The sequence below is a fragment of the Adiantum capillus-veneris genome, chromosome 14 (assembly GCF_014529385.1).
Source record: "Adiantum capillus-veneris isolate H3 chromosome 14, ASM1452938v2, whole genome shotgun sequence".
Classification (NCBI taxonomy): domain Eukaryota; kingdom Viridiplantae; phylum Streptophyta; class Polypodiopsida; order Polypodiales; family Pteridaceae; genus Adiantum; species Adiantum capillus-veneris.
The window spans coordinates 128,126,886-128,144,442 of NC_140944.1; the positions used below are offsets into that span (position 1 = coordinate 128,126,886).

General features: G+C 44.1%; 1 protein-coding gene across 1 annotated transcript in view; it reads left to right on the plus strand.

Annotated features, from left to right (window-relative positions):
* Positions 1-17,557, plus strand: part of LOC147443103 (uncharacterized) — a 303,366-nt gene that overhangs the window by 221,674 nt on the left and 64,135 nt on the right. Inside the window, exons 20-22 of the mRNA XM_086529029.1 lie at positions 11,402-11,788; positions 15,738-16,049; positions 16,155-16,279. Coding sequence (XP_086385155.1) covers positions 11,402-11,788; positions 15,738-16,049; positions 16,155-16,279 — 824 coding nt within the window. The remainder of the gene's footprint in view (positions 1-11,401; positions 11,789-15,737; positions 16,050-16,154; positions 16,280-17,557) is intronic.

The window sequence follows — 17,557 nt, forward strand, 5'->3', positions numbered from 1 at the left end:
TGAGCAATATGAAAATGAAATTGCGAAAGGAAATTTACCCACCTCATTTGTTTGTCGGAGAGCTTGGTCTGCGTCATGAAGTACTTAAGACTTTGGTGATCCGTTCGCAGAATGAAAGGAGTCCCCAATAAATAGTGCTTCCATGAGTCTAAGGCATGTAGAACTGCAAGGAGTTCGTTTTCATATATGCCTAGAGCTTGCTCAACAGAGTCAAGCCTTCGACTTTCATAGCCTATGGCGTGCCCTTCTTGAAGCAAAACAGCTCCCAGGCAATAACCACAAGCATCACATTGGATCTCAAATGGTTTTGAGAGATCCGGTAGTGTAAGCACAGGTTGAGAGATAAGCTTTTCGAAAGCATTGTTCTCCTTAGCAGAACATGTATACCTAACGCTTTTCTTTGTTAGGTCATGTAATGGTCCCGCAATTTGTGAGAACTTTTCTATGAAGCGTCTATAGTATGCACACATATCTAAAAAGCTTCTTAGTTCATGAAGATTCTTTGGTTTAGGCCATCCTTTTATTACCTCTAACTTTGATGTATCCATTTGGATGCCATCTTCAGAGATAATGTGACCTAAATACTGAATCTCTTGCAAGAAAAATTCACTTTTCTTTCGATTAACATAAAGTTTATTCTCTCTTAAAACTTGAAATATTACCTGGAGGTGTTGCTTGTGTTCGTCTAATGAATTAGAGTAGATGATAATATCATCAAAGAACACTCCAGTGAAGGTTCCATGAGGCCTAAACAGCTTCTCCATCAAGCGGTTGAATTGGTCAAGCCAAAAGGCATGACAATGTATTCGTAAAGACCAAATGTGGTGCGAAATGCGGTCTTTACAATGTCTTGAACAACAATCCTTATTTGATGATAGCCACTTTTTAGGTTGATCCTTGTAGCTTATCAAATAGGTCTTCTACCCGTGGAACGGGAAACCTATTCTTGATAGTGATCCTATTTAGTGCTCTATAGTTGACACAAATACGATATGTGCCATCTTTCTTTTGCACTAATAGCACAGGTGAGCAAAATGGAGATGAGCTAGGCCTAACCATGCCCTTCTCAACTAACTTATGCACTTGCCGCATGATCTCCTCTTGTTGAGCTTGAGAAACTCTATAAGGAGGTTTGTTAGGCGGTGAACTTCCTGGAAGAAGTTCAATTGCATGGTCATCATTACCTCGTTTAGGAGGTAGCTCACAAGAGATGTCGTCAATAAAAGCATTTTGAAACCCCTTGAGAAAATTGGATAACTCTAATTCCTTTTGGTTGCTTTTATTTTCTTTTGCTAAAGCATTAGGTTCATTTTGAGAATCTTTAACAAAAATCATGTACACAGAAATAGAGCTCTTTATTGACTTGTTGAAAGTTGGTGTATTTACAATGGGAATAGTGTTACCCATTTCCTTAGCATCTATATACATGTCTTTTTCCCTGAACTTAAAGAAGATTCTCCTTTCAAGGAATTTAACATTGGCAGCCAGGCGGTCAAACCATGGTGCCCATAGGATTACATCCTCATGCTTGAGAGGAGAGATAAAGAAGTCCTCTTTGTCCACATAGCTTTGGACATGGAGCCTCAATTTCCCGATTAAGGGAGTGACTGAAGCTTCTTGCCCCTTGAAAGCACTATTTGCGGGTAGAAAATCTCCCATCTCATAGGCTTGTATGCCTAGCTTGGTGGCCAACTCTATAGATATAAAATTGTGAGTAGAACCAGGGTCAAAGAGAATAAAAGCATCATGTTCTCTTACCTTTCCTCAAGCATGGCATAGAGGAGATCCTTTGTGATGAATTTGGTGAGTCTCCTCCTCTTGGATTTCAACCAAGGTAGCTCTAGGAGGATCATGGCGGGTGTTCTTTTGGGGACAAGCGTGATACGCATGCCCTTGTTCGCCGCACTTGAAACACCGGTTATCCTTGCGATAACGCTCAAGCTCTTCAGGAGAGAGTTTGTTTTTACCTTTGTAAACTCCCTTCTCTTTAGCTTTGTTGGAGTTACCCTTAGGAGACTTTTGGACATTGTCCTTCCCCTTAGGCTCGTTGGAACCCTTGTTTTCCGTGGGCTTATTATTTCTTTTAGCCCCCATTTGGAAATTGATTCGAGAGGCCACCATAGTATGGTGTATTACCGCCGATATGGTACGTGGCCTTTGGGAGTTGACATACTCCGCCATTTCTTCGATTAAGCCCGCACAAAATTGTTGCTTTTGCTCTCCAAAATCCAACTTTTTGAAGACAGTGGCTTTGAGTTGTAGGTCCCAAAACTTTTCTACATATTTGTGGATGGATTCATAGGGAGAGAGCTTTAAGCTTTGCCATTCGGTGAGTACTTTGTCTTTGGCATCGGTGGCCAAAAACTGCTTCATAATGGAAGCTCTTAAAGCTTTCCATGTTCGTGGAGCTTCACCGTTGGCTCGTAGGCTAGACCACCATTGCCTGGCAGACTTTTGAAAGTGCATAGCTACATGGCGTAGCTTAGAGGACTCCGTGAAGCCCTCATCTCCGAACGCCGCATCAAATTGTTGGATAAAGGCCAAGACTTTGTCCGTAGCACCAAAGGTGCAATCATAGATAAGGAAAGAGATGCTCTTCCCTCCCTCTTTGAATTTCTTCAATTTGGACGACCTCTTCCATGCTGCATAGGATTTCCTATGGCCTCTTCTTTTCGATGGTTCAAAGGTTTCACCATCACTTTCTTCAGAAGGTGAAGAATTTGAGGAAGGTGGAGAAGAGGGTGACCTCTTTCTCGCCTTTTTCTTGTCTTGATCTTCATCGTCTTCACCATCACTTTCATAAGAGGAAGAGGATGAAGAAGATGGAGAAGAGGGTGTCCTCTTTCTCGCGTTTTTCTTCTCTTGCTTTTTGTCATCCTCTTTGAATTATGGTTGTGGAGAAGGGTGCGATGGTCTTCTCCGTTTTGGAGGTGATGGAGAGCGTTTAGCCCGCCGTCTTCGTGGAGCCATCTCCGCCGAGGTGGCGGGAGACTCACTTCTTTCTCGTTCCTTTGGTGGAGGCTCTTGAGTTCTCCTTTGGGAAGGAGATGCATCATCAAGAAGTAAATTCTTGAGCCCTTCGTATGGATTCTCTTCTTCTTCCCGAATCGGAGAGACCTCTTTTGGAAGTCTCACAAGGAGGCTTCCTAGGTGTTCTCTCGTCATGGTGGTGAGCTTGGAGAATCCCATGAGCACGCAGCTGCCGTTGCACTTCACTTTGGAGAGATGGATTGCCCATGGCTTGTTGAAGCCTAGAAACAAGATAGCTAACAAGCATCGGGGCATCATTAGTAGCTTACTCATTAGCAAAATCAAAGTTATCAACATTAATTCCACTCTCTTTACTATTGTCAGCCATTCTAACAATTTTTAGGTGTAAACTTTTTAGATGTACTTTGGCACTTCAAGCCCTAGTTGGTACTTCTCTTTACCCCTTTAGAAAAAGCACTCAAGCTACTGTACCCGTCGCTCGAATACCATTAATTGCAAGGAATAGAAGAGAGGGTCGTTCAACACCAAAACAGCATCGGCGCCTGTCAAGCTTCTAATAGCTCAATAGTGGTTAAGCTGTAGGCAAGCCCCATAGGACTCCACTATTAAGACCATAGCTCTCAACGGTGATGCCCTGTTAGCTGCACGAAGGCAGGCGCACTGCAAGGCTGAAAAATCCCTATTCTACTTACTCAGAGGCAATTAATAATACCAACCATTTATAGCTAGCTTGAGGACCTCCCTTCTTGAGCAAGAAAAGAGAAACCTTGTGCTCTGATGCCAATGTAACATTTAATGGCCTAGTAACTTGTGTGTAGCGGAAATTAATATGAACATAGTGGGCATTTCATTAGAATAGATTCCTAATGAGAATTACAAGAGTGCTTGGGTGGAGAAAGCAACAAAAAGCATAACACCTAGTTAGATAGCATGAACCATCTTCTCCAGCTTACGGAGGACGGTTTTGTGACGAGGCCCAGATACATGGACACCCACTTGTCTCATGGGATACGATGTGCTATTGGCCAGATATGCACATCTTCACACCAGCTGCGGTCGAGACTGAGAGATACAGTGGAGTACGAGCAGAGGCCAGGATATACCCCCTGTGCGACACTAAGCCTGAGACAGAGTTGCACTACACCTGCCATTGCCCCGTCTACTACGTGATACAAGGCCGCTTCATTGCTTGTTCAGAGAGGGGTTTGGACCACTCTCCAAAGTCATGCGGTACGAGGATCAGAGATGCCTAGGTCTGTTTTTACTCGAGCTGCGCAGACACACACAGAGCATGATGAGAGGAGAGGTAGCCAGTCTCAAAGACAGATCACAAACTTCTTCAGAGATGCCACTAGGCACCCAGAGGAGCTACTACCATAGCAGAGCTCGTTGCCTCACACCAAAGGCACACTGATTGACCGAGCGACCGAGCTGAGGAGATCGAGACGCCCACGACTGCGGAGGACTACACAGCATCGACGAAGGCTGCATCAGTAGATTCGGATCACTTTGGCCCGACACACACGACGCCCGGTCAGACTACTGACCATGGAGGAGATTGATGAGATCCACCAGCTACCGATGCTGGATCTCTTGTGATCTAGCTATCCCAGCTAGCTGCTTAGTTCACACCTAGCAGTTTAGGATTCCATAGTATTTTATTTTGTCATTTTGGTACTCTGACTTTGTATCAAATCCACCACATTGTAACTTTCTGGTCTCATAGGTCACTTTGGCCTTTTGAAGACGTTAATATGACATTTCATTTCTCTCTCTACCACTACCGGCACTCTCATCGACCGAGCACTGGAGCTACGGAAATTCAGACGGCCACGATTGAGGAGAGGGCCGACACAGCATTGACGGAGACTACAGAAGAGGATTCGAGTCATACTCTCTCGACATCCAGAGTGCAGATGAGGGTGGAATCTAGTAGTAGTATCTTTGTTCTAGTTCTTTTTTGTACCCAGACATGGTATCAGATTCACTATTTTGTAACAGTTTGGTCTCATAGGTCATTTTGGCCTTTTGAAGACGTTAATATAACATTTCATTTCATTTCATTCTCTCTCTCTCTCTCTCTCTCTCTCTCTCTCTCTCTCTCTCTCTCTCTCTCTCTCTCTCTCTCTCTCTCTCTCTCTCTCTCTCTCTCTCTCTCTCTCTCTCTCTCTCTCTCTCTCTCTCTCTCTCTCTCTCTTTTTGCAAGGGCTGGACGAGGGCCACCTCTGCTGGACGAGGGCGAGGACGACCTGCTGTGGCGAGGGCGACCTCTGCTGTGGACGAGGGTGAGGGCGACCTGCTGTGGCGAAGGCGAGGGCAACCTCTGCTGTGGACGAGGGCGAGGACGACCTGCTGTGGCGAGGGTGACCTCTGCTGTGGACGAGGGACGAGGGCGACCTGTTGTGGACGAGGGACGAGCAGGCTCAGACGTGGGACGAGGGACAAGCAGGCTGAGGCGAGGGCAACCTACTGGTCGAGGGACGAGCTGGCTGAGGCGAGAGCGAGCAGGCTCAGGGCGAGGGCGAGCAGGCTCTTGGCGAGGATCACGGGCGAAGGCGAGCTGGCTGAGGCGAGGGCGAGCAATCGCGTTGCCAACCTGCTGGACGAGGGACGAGGGGGCGAGCTTTCTCTCTGCTGGACGAGGGTCTTGGGCGAGCTGCTGAACCTGATCAAGGGCGAGCTGCTAGGCCTGGGCAAGCTGCTGGTCCTGTGCCAGGGCTAGGGTGAGGAGTTAGCCAGGACTAGGGTAAGTACCTGGTGACTAGGGCGAGGCCAACCAAGGCGTCCACTGGTGAGGGCCTTGACTCAGTGCTCGCTTTGTTCTTCCTTCTTAGATGGACCAACCAGTCGAGGATGGTGATGCAAGTGGCTTCACCACCCCACAAAAAATGAAAGCGACTTTCAAGCGGAGGAACAGAGATAGTATACTCTCGCCAAGCTCACTGCGAGCAGGGAAAACCGTCAGAGTCCAAGAGGATTTAATGATGGAAAGGGTTCAAGTGATGATTAAATCTGAGCTCAGCTTTATGAGAGATGACATCAGGAAAGAGATGTACGCAAACGCAAATAGTTATAAGAATTCTATGTATGCAGATATGAGGAAAGAATTAGATAAAGCGATGCTTGGTAGACATGATGATATGTATCTATCTGTGAAAGGGGAGATGCAGGCTCTAATGCATGCAGAAGTGAATGTAATGGAATGTATTATGCAGAAAAAGTTGGATGAGGCAATTACAAGCTTTGAATCTTGGAAAACCAATGTGGAAAAATGCATGAAGGAAAAAGATGCAGTGATTGCAGAGCTTAAAGGGGAACTTGCAGCTTGCAAAATTATGCCCAAAACAGAAGGGGAAAATCAGCCCTCGATGTTAAAGGAGCTCGAAGATATTAAGGAGTAGGTGAAAACTCTGTGCGAAGGAGAAGAACAAAACTCGAAAGAGGCTTCCTCATGGGCGGAGCGCCTTGTTAAAACATAGGAGAAAGTTGATGAAGCAAAAAAATGGATCGAAGGTGCAAAGAAATGGAAGGCCTGGATGCCAGAAGCCGCACAGACTTCTACCATCATCAATATGACCATTGAGGAGGAACAGAAGAGGAGGACTAGAGCCCTCCATGTGTGTATTACTGGTATCAAGGACACCGAAAATGTAGAAGACGAAGTGAAGAAACTCTTGCAGCCCATGGGCATCCTGGAACCTATGCACACAGTTGCTTGGAGAGTAGGAAAGAAGGGAGTGGATGAGAAGGGAAACGTCAAAGAGAAAGCACTTATTTTGCGTTTCCCGACTTTGGAAACAAGGAAGGAATTCCTAAAGAAGAGACCAGCACTTAAGAAAACTGGAATATTTATGGGGGATGACCTTACTTTAGTACAAATAGCACATATGCAAGAGTTGATGCCAGAGATCAAGGCAGCAAGGGAGAAGGGAAAAATTGCCTTTTACAGAGGAGGGAAAGTAGTGGTTTTGGAAAAACTCATAGCATGACGGTGCGAGACATATGGGACCACACTCCGGATGGCGGCATGGAGTTGTAATGGATCATATAGGCTGGATGTGGGTGCCTTTGAAGATAGCTTCAGAGATAGAGACATTGTCTTTTACTCAGAGACACATCAAAAATCTGGACAGTTGATGCCAAGTGTGACTAGTTATTTATGGGAGATGGGAGACAGCTTGTCGGCCAGACGCTAGATCCCAGCATGGAAGTCGAGGTTCAGGAGGGGTAGCAGTCTTATTCAAGGAAGAGTTGCAGCCGCTATTACAAATTGTCCGGAGAGATAACCAGGCGAGATAGATGTGGGTGAGACTGAGAGCTGAGACAGGCAGATTCTTATACATGGCTATATGTTACTTTCCCCCTAGCACATCAGTCCATACCTCACCTAGAGGGAAATCCCCTTTCTCTATACTTGATGATGACATATGGGAGTTCTCTAGAGATGGAGATATCATTCTCTTGGGAGACTTTAATGCCAGGACGGCCCACTCCCAAACGGTATTTTATGATACCTCGGAGGAGATGCTTAGAGAGATGGATACATCAGAGATGGGACTTGACAGACACTCACAGGATAAAGAGCACACAGAGTATGGGAGATATCTCATGGGGATGACAACTACGCATGGTCTGGCCATACTTAATGGTCTAGAGATTTTTCCTTCGTCTGGGGGATTCACATGCTTTCCACACAGACATGGGGCCAGTACAGTGGACTATGTCATGACTTCACCGAGCTTCATCTCTCATATTCAGAATCTCAATGTGGGCCCTAGGCCTGTTGGAGTAGCAGTGGACCATGCTCTCCTGACTTTTTCAGTCTCTTTCCAGTATAGTGTCTCTCAGACACTACGGAAGAGTGCACACACACGGTATACTTTTACACCTGAGACGGATTCAGTTTATGTGGAAGAGATTTACAGACGGATGGGGGCAGCCGAGCCTGTATATACATTGGAGGAGATCACCACTTTATTGACGGAGATCTTGCATGGGGCAGTAGCAGAGGCATACCCACACACTCAACCAGATCAGAGAAGACGTTCTGGGAACATGCCTCAGAATAGTTGGTATGATGAGGAGTGCAGAGAGATGAGAGTTCAGATTCAGAGAGAGCTTATACTTGGAGTCATTACATATAGGCAGTCTCGGATTTCCCTTCGGCGTTTAGTGCGACGGAAGAAGCGGGCCTTTTTAGCCCAGATGGAACGTGATTTGTATCAGCTCTTTTTGAGCCGAGATTCAGGTGAGGCCTGGCATCTCTTCCATGAGCACTCACCTCCTCCAGTGATTACCTCTCCCTGAAATTTGGGGTCAATATGCAGCATCATTATATACAGTACCTGGGCAACCACCATTACCAGACCCTCTAGAGCCATGTCCAGCCACTAGTACCTTCTTTACCACTGAGATGGTGAAGAACGCCATTGACAGGATGAGGACTAGGAGAGCATATGATCATGATGGTTTGGTGGCAGAGCACTTGATACATGCTAGAGATTTACTGTCAGAGGTTCTTGCGCGGTTGTTTAACCGTGTCATGTGTGAGGGACTACCCGAGTCCTGGAGATTATCTACTATTGTACCTCTTTTCAAGGCAGGGGACCCCACGGTGCCAGGGAACTACCGTACTATTATGATAGGGCACACATTGGCACGGTTGTATGCATCCATTCTTGAACAACAACTGAGTAAATGGGCAGAAAATGAGGGCATACGAGCAGCAAGACAGGCTGGATTCAGGAGGGGTTTCTACACTTTGGACCATATTCTTACACTCAGAGCCATTATTGAGGAGGGTCGGGCACATGGGAGACTGATGTATTGTTGCTTTGTGGACTTCCGCAAGGCATTTGACACAGTGCCGAGGGCCAGATTGATGCACAGGCTACTGAAGTTGGGAGTACCCACAGAGATCATATGGGGGATCATGGCTTTATACGGCTCAGTGACTGGCCAGGTACGCACTCTTGAGGGGATTTCTGACATTGTTCATTCCACTATTGGAGTGAAACAGGGGTGTCCTTTGTCCCCTACACTTTTTGGTATGTATGTAGATGAGGTCTCTGACTACATTGACAGAGAGGGTGACAGAGGCGCTCAGCTGGCAGGGACATGGATCCCTTTATTATTATATGCTGATGATATTGTGTTGATGTCAGAGTCGCTAGAGGGCATGCAAAGACATTTGGATGCATTGCACAACTTTGCAGAGGATAGTGGACTGTCTGTGAACCTTGGTAAAACCAAGGTTATGGTGTTTAACACCACACCACAATGGGTCAAGAGATCGGCACCTACACTCGTATATGGCCAGGACACTGTGGAGCACACAGATGAATATACATATCTGGGGGTGGTATTCACGGGACCGAGGTTTACCCTGAGGAGAGCAGCAGAGACTAGACTATCCAGAGCCTATGCGGCATTGGGAGGGCTAGAGAGGATGTGTTCGCAGGTTCAGTTTCAAGAACCATGAACAAAACTATGGCTCTTTGATACTTTGGTTGCTTCAGCTATGCTTTATGGGGTCCAAGTTTGGGGACCATCTGTGAATCATGACAGTTGAAGGAACATGGAGAGACCCTTGGTATTTATGATATCCCGGATGATTAGAGCCAAGGCCTCTGTACCACATGTGATTATTCGAGCGGAGGTAGCCGCCCCTCCTATAGAGATTGAGGCTCTTACCAGATCAATGTCCTTTATGCACAGTCTATGGGATACACATAGAGGCAGATATACTAGACTGGCTCTTGAGTCTTCTAGACAGTTATCGATGCAGGGAGATGCATCATGTCGGTATGCACAGATGACCTCATGGTTTCAGAGGCATGGTCTCAACATGGATAGATTGCCTCCCTTTCAGTATTCCCTGGATGCACCCTCCCTGCCAGTCACACGGACGGAGATCACTAGACTCATTCGTCAGGATCTTATACAGTTGGACACCAGGAGGACATGGGTAGAGCCGATACAGGAGTTGGGCACGAAGATGGCTTTCTACAAAGAGCACCTTCTCCAACTTTCAGGAGATGGGTTTGTGACTCGTCCGAACTACATGGACACTCATTTATCTTATGGTCTGCGATGTGCTATTGGTCAGATTCGCACATCCTCACACCAGCTGGAGATTGAGACAGGTAGATTCAGAGGGATACCGCCGGAGTCTAGGATATGTCAACTATGCAGTAGAGAGTCAGAGACAGAGCTACACTACATATGCCACTGCACTGTGTATTATGAGATACGAGGACGCTTCCATTGCTTATTCAGGGAGGGTTTTGGACCCCTACATAGAGTCATGAGGTATCAGGATCAGAGATGCCTTGGCCTATATCTACTTGAGCTACACTGACATAGAGATAGTCTGTTGAGGAGACATGGAGTACGACAGTCGCAGAGACAGATCACAGACTTCTTTGGATCGAGGGATCCAAGAGACCAACCACCAGCACCTGGTTGTACCCACATTCATACGAGAGGCACCCTCATTGACAGGGCGATTGAGCTCGGGAGATCGAGACGACCACGACCGAGACACAGGAGCACACTACATCGACGGAGACTCCAGCAGAAGATCAGAGGCATTCTAGCACGACACCCAGATTGTCATTGAGGGCCTATTCTACATTTTCAGATTTCAGATTTCAGATTTCACATTTCACACTTCATTTTCAGCTTTCATTTTTACTTTCAGTACTTGTTGTACTTGTACTTCAGACATTGTATTAGATTCACCACTTTGTATCTGATGGTCTCATAGGTCATTTTGGCCTTTTGAAGACGTTAATATATCATTCATTTCATTTCATTTCTCTCTCTCTCTCTCTCTCTCTCTCTCTCTCTCTCTCTCTCTCTCTCGACATCCAGAGTGCAGATGAGGATGGATCCTCACCATTTCTTCCATCTTTGTTTCACACACTGTTACATCCAGTTTACCGGGTACCTATTGTATCAGCTGCTACACCCACGTAGTTTTAGATTGTAGTAGTAGTAGTAGTATTTTGTTCCACTTCTAGTTCTTTTCTAGTTCTTTTGTACCCAGACATGGTATTAGATTCACTATTTTGTAACTGATTGGTCTCATAGGTCATTTTGGCCTTTTGAAGACGTTAATATAACATTTCATTTCATTTCTCTCTCTCTCTCTCTCTCTCTCTCTCTCTCTCTCTCTCTCTCTCTCTCTCTCTGCCCTTGGTGCCTCTCAATTCTTTGTATATGAGCGAGCTTTTACAGGTAGATATTTTATTGCAGGGGCTATTCTTAGCCTTCTTACATGGCTCCACTCATTTAGGGTGGAAAAATACTTTATTTTAAGAATACAAATTTTTTCTCACTAAAAGACAAAAATTGTATTTGTGCAGAAAACCCTTTCAATGTAGACTTTGCTTGTTTTTGGCTTCAGGGAGCAATGATGTGAATGCTTCTGTAGTATCCGGGTCTGGTTTGAATCAGGCTGTTGCTGGAGAGTTGACAAGCTTCTCTGTTGAGATTCATACTGCTGATGGGAAGCCTGGTGTACCCTACCCTGGCTCCGTTTCTGTGCTCTTTAAAAAAGAAGGGTCTGAATTTCCAGCCAGCTTCAAAGTCCTAGTGGCGAGTACATATTTTCCTTTCCAAGAGAATCTAGAGGTGTTTGCAGTAAGTAAAAATGTCAATATAGTGGCAGAGAACTCTAATGGGTCCTTCAAAGTTCAATATTCACTTACTCCAGGCAACTATGAGGTGTATGTGCTGTGGACTAATATCATACTTAACGATGGAAAGCCCTTCTCTCTTGCTGTGCTTCCAGGTTTGCACATGTACTCTAGTCTTCATGTAAGAAGACTTGGAAAATTTTGAATACCTCAACCACGTGTTGCATTAGAGCTTTATGTATTCAAAATGAACATGACCCTCTTTTATTTGTGAGGTGATTTTTTGGGCTCTTGTTTTGAACACAATTTTTCTATACTTTTGCGGCTGCATGTGCTTAGACCTATTGTTCTTGTTGATGAAATAAAAAACTTCATCAATATTCTATTCTACAATCCACAATCAAATAATTGGTAAGCTGATCTTTTCAAAGGAGCAATGTTTTGTACTTTCGAAAGTACAGATGCATAAAAGTGATACCACCTCAGATTTGCATCACCCATGTAGGCAGCTCCATTCTTTATACGACTTCAACCACCTTTATAGATAACCCATCACCTACACAAAATCTTAGGTGTCTCTCAAGAAGTTTGCCCATCACCTACACAAAATCTTAGGTCTACATGTACTTTATAGAAAAATTGAAGTCCCATTACTCTATAGATAACCCATCACCTACACAGAATCTTAGGTCTACATGAACTACTCCCAAGGACACCTGCACAAGTGTGCATGTCCATCCTCCGTGTAAGGTTAACTTTATGATGAGTTCTGCATAGTTAGAATCACCCAGGTTATCCACTTGCTTGTGGGAGGCAATCCTCTCATTAGGTGTCTATAGGCCAGCTTTCCTAGTGCACAACGGGGCCACAGCTCCTTATTGTGGTGCTCACACAATACATAGTCAACCTTTTCACCAATATAGTTACAGCAGTGTTATTCCAAGGGTGCAGCTTACATCCTCGGTTCAGCTCACCAGTGCCCCCACTATACCACACAGTTGGTGCAGTAGATCTTTTCATCTCTTCAAGGTGAAGCAGTACTCTCCCTTCATACTACTACACTCGGGGAGCTTTAAAGTAGACTGCATGCCAGTTTATGTTTTATATATCAGCACATATTATCATAGTGGTGTAGAAGTGAGAAGGAGAGAAATGAAATGAAATGATATATTAGCGTCTTCAAAAGGCCAAAATGACCTACGAGACTAATCCGTTGCAAATAGGTGAATGTGATACCATGTCTAGGACAAAAGAAGAGATACTAAAATGAATCTAGAAGCGCTACTAACTGGAACTGTGGGGTATGTGTGATCATTGATACATTAGGTGCCCAATACAAGAGGGTGATATAATGGGTGATGAATCCGTTCTCATCTGTACTCTAGATGTCGAGACAATATGGTTGGAATCCTCTAATGTAGTCTCCGTCGATGCTGTGAAGCTCCTCTCCTCAGTCGTGGGCGCCTCAATCTCCCGAGCTCCAATGCTCAGTCAATGAGAGTACCACAGGTGTGAGTATGACCTGAGCTTTACAGTTGTGGCCCTCCTCTATCTGTCCAGTGTCTGGTGTGAAGAAATCAGTAATCTGTCTCTGGGGTTGTCTCTTTAGATCTCCTCTGTAAACTATCTCTGTGTCTGTGTAACTCAAGTAGATACAGTCCAAGACATCTCTGGTCCTAGTGAAGGGTCTGAAGCCTTTTCTAAATAGACGGTGGAAGCGATTGGTTTGAAAACGCCAATCACAATGTAGCCTTTGAAGAAGTCATTCCAGTTTGCACAGTATTTCAAAACGCTTATCAACAAGCTCTCGCATGAGTCCCAACCGCCCGCCTCTGAGCACCTTCACAAGGGGCTTCTTAGAGTGCATTGTAGTGCATCTTCTCCAAGACACTCACAAGATGACCTCCTTTGGTGTAGCGTTTCAGAACGCAATTACAAGACTGCTCTCACAGCTCCCATCACACGATGCGTTTTAAAAGGCTACTTGAATTGCCACCTTGTTGAGTGCCTTATGCAGTTGCATCTCAAAACGCTAAGCAGCCCCCTGAAAACCTCAATGTTGATGCATCTCAAAATGCTATGCAAAACGAGCTGCCTTGTTGCCCGCTCATGAGAAATTCAAGACACCGTTTACGTGCGTTTCAAAACGCAGATCCTAGAGCCCTTTCCACGGTCACCGCCAATTGGGTCCTCCCTATAGTGCCTCAAGATGCCGGTGCTCCACAACTGACAACATAGACTCCTTAACGGGAAAGCATCTACTTTCTCAAAAAGCACTCAAAAGCAGCTCGCTTTTTCAAAAAGCAAATGCATTTCTTTAAAGCTACTCAGAACCCATCTTCATTCAAGTGCTTGCATCTTGCGCGTAACTCATCCTCACTTTGCATTTTCTACTTAGACCGTGGACTATTCCCTTATTGATGCTCCCATCACCTATCATGTTACACATTGAAATCGTCACTACTCGGTCTCTCATCCATCAAACATACTAAACAACTCCTTAGTGATCCTCTGTCACCCATCAAATGGCGCATCAAATATGTATGTTTCTGATGGCTTACTCAATCTCGTAGATCTACAGTTCCAACTTTACAGTTCTAATGTGCACAAATATAAATAGTTCTAATTTCATTAAATTGAAGTTACTCAGAAAAATAACAAAATAGCAAATTTAGCAAAAAAGCTACACTATCACTAGACTTGTAGACTTGCAGCTGGTGTGAGAGGATGGGTGGTAGCCGGGTCATCCACACGGCTTCTAGTCCACTTGGCTACTACCCATCTCAGCTTGCTCACTCTATCCTCACAATGGAGATACTTGCTCTAGCCAGCTCACGGAAATACTTGCTCTAGTATATATTATGGGTTTAGTATCTGTTAGTGCTATAAGTTGTTATGAGTCGAGAGTCCTCCAACTTCATGCATTGTTGAGCCTCTCACGGAAATACTTGCTCTAGTATATATTATGGGTTTAGTATCTGTTAGTGCTATAAGTTGTTATGAGTCGAGAGTCCTCCAACTTCATGCATTGTTGAGCCTCTACACCCCCATTGTATTTTCTGTGACTGGATCTAAAGCTGAGCATGCTGCCAGCCAGTCTATATAGATAATAATCTATGAGGTGATAGCTTCACTTGAGCATTCAGCACTACCTTGTGTCCTCGTTATCCGGTCATCGTCTTTCATTTCGGTTTTTATATAGGTGTCCATTGTTGTTATTCAGTTGTCCATTGTTGGTGCAGTTTTTAGATTTGAGTGAGGCTTCTTGCACATTGCGCTGAGAGGTGCACTGAGAGATACCCAACTGAGGGACCGCAGTGCACAACACACTTTTTCTTTCTACAAAAAGATATTTTTAGAAAAAAGAGGAGGGGACTATCCTATCTAGGGTAAATGTGTTATTTTGGCTCTGATACCAATCCTTTGAATGTTTATGGGGGAAAAAAGTAGAGTTGCACTCATGATGAGAGAGTGTTGACACAAAATGAGAAACTAAATACAAAATGAAGTTGGATAGATGGAAACGACTCAGGTGACAAATGACTAAAGTGGTGCCTCTTACATAGACCTTGGAGGCTGCAGACCTCAATGTTTACACCATCATAGATAACATCACTGGATGCATCACATCACATGTTAGACATAGATAGACAGTGTGGTAATGACATGTGAGCTTAGAGTTAGATCATATGGCTAACCAAAAGCTTAGGCTAACCAACAACATTTGTAATTTTCTATATGACTACAGGAGATCACATCCTCTTTGGGCATATTTTTAGGATAAAGAGGAGTTTCCTTGTGCAAAAAAACAAAAAGAAACTAAATAATTTTTTTTGACATTTGCAATCATCTGCATGTGTCAGAAAGATGTTTTCAATGTCATTTAATACTTCAGAGCTATACTATAGAGTGGCAAAATAAGTAAGATATCAGTGTCGTCCAAGCGCCATAAGAACCTTTGAGATGGATCTCTCTATAACATTACTATGTCTTTTGGATAAATGGATGGATGTTGTACATTCTCCTTAGATAGATCTGGAAATAAGTCTATCATGTGTTAAATCTTCTGTTTATGAGTATATCTGCTTTATTAATACAATTCAGGTACGGTGGATGTTTCCAAATGCCAATGCTACAAAAGTAAATATGATACGGGATCTCGAGTTAAAGCATGGAACTATATCAATGTTATATTGAAAGATAGCTCAGACTATGAGGTGTATGGGAAAGCAGATCTTTTGAGTCTATCAGTCAGCTCTAATGCAGGAACATTTAGGATTAAAGATACTGTTGATAATGGTGATGGTACCTATGTAGCAGCATACATGCCTATGGCAGTTGGTTTGTACAAGATTAATGTAACATATGATGGCTTGGCCATACCATCTTGCTCTATGACTGCCTATGCTCACACAGGTAAAATTTACTGCTATCTTTTCACTATAAATGGAGGATCTTGTACGATAATTTCAAGGAAAGCAAAAAACGGTTTATCTAAATTGCAAAACATTGTGTTCTCAGAGAGATATTATCCTTGGGCAAAGAGTGACAATGTTCGTGTTATACAAGATGCAGTTGCCACTATTGACGTGTTATATAATGACACTAATGGTTCTGGATCCCTGCTTCTCTATAATATTACAGAGGTTCGCCATTTTTTACTTTACATGGCCCATTTATCTTGAGCAATTTCTTTTATACGTAACGCTCTCATCAGTTAGACAAAATACTTATGTAGCTAATTTTATTTTATTTTTTAAGTCTTTTTCCAACTGAAGATGCTTATATAACTTCATAGTATCACTATGACATTATGCAGTGCTTCTTTCACCTTAAAGTTCGTGCAAGGAAAGAAAGAACTCAAGTTTTCTAATCAAGTAGAAATACAAATCTGTGTTTCAGAGATTTTTAAACTAAGAGCTGTTCAGGCGTTTAATTAGAATACAAAACCATTGTCCTTGCATGTATCAGTGCTACAGTGTCATTTGCACCGGGCTGGTAGTTACAGTTGGTCTCTTGGGGTTCACACGTGATGCACACTCTTGACCAATGGATAGGACTGTGGACCAGAGTTGCTTGGCAGGACACTGATGAGTGGTAGTCGAGTGGACACCGTGGCCAGCCTATCACCACCACTACAATCCACAGATATGTGTAGCTGTCTTTTCAAAGATATTTTCTAGTTATGGACGATGGATAGCCATAGTATAAATGATCAGTTTTGGTATGAGTCTTTGGTCTAGAGTCTAGTCTTTGCACAGAGCACTCTCCTGGCACACTCTAAGCCTCGACACCCCCATCGTACCTTGAGCACTTGGTCTCGAGCTATGTGCTGCCAGCCAGAGTCTATAGTTGATACATGAAAGTAATCGATGCTTACATTGGACTTGGAGTATATCCTGATTTGCTATTTTGAGCACATTCAGTTACAGTTGGTCTTGGATTCACACTGGATGAACTCTCGCCTAGGAAGAGACACGGGTGGCACGGGTGGCAATCTAGTGTACACCATGGCTATTTCACCACCACAGTTTGGGATAGATGTAGCTGAACTATCAGGGATATTTTGCTAGCCATTGGTGGCTAGCAAAATTTCACCACCACAGTTTGGGATAGACATAGCTGAACTATCAGGGATATTTTGCTAGCCATTGGTGGCTCTTTATGATTGTATATATCTGTAGTTGGTTCTAGTCGTCGTATGCGTCATCTACTTTCTATGGTCTAGTTGAGTCTTGTGTCTTGTGTCCAGACCCACACATCTGCACTTTCCTTGCACATTGGAGCCTCGACACCCCCATTTTACCTATGAGTTTTGTGCTTGGAGATGAGTGTGCTTCCAGCCAGCGTCTGTACTGGTTTCATGAGTTCTTCGAGCTCCATTGAGTTCTAAGTCTGTTGTTGCACCTATGAGTTATTTGTTC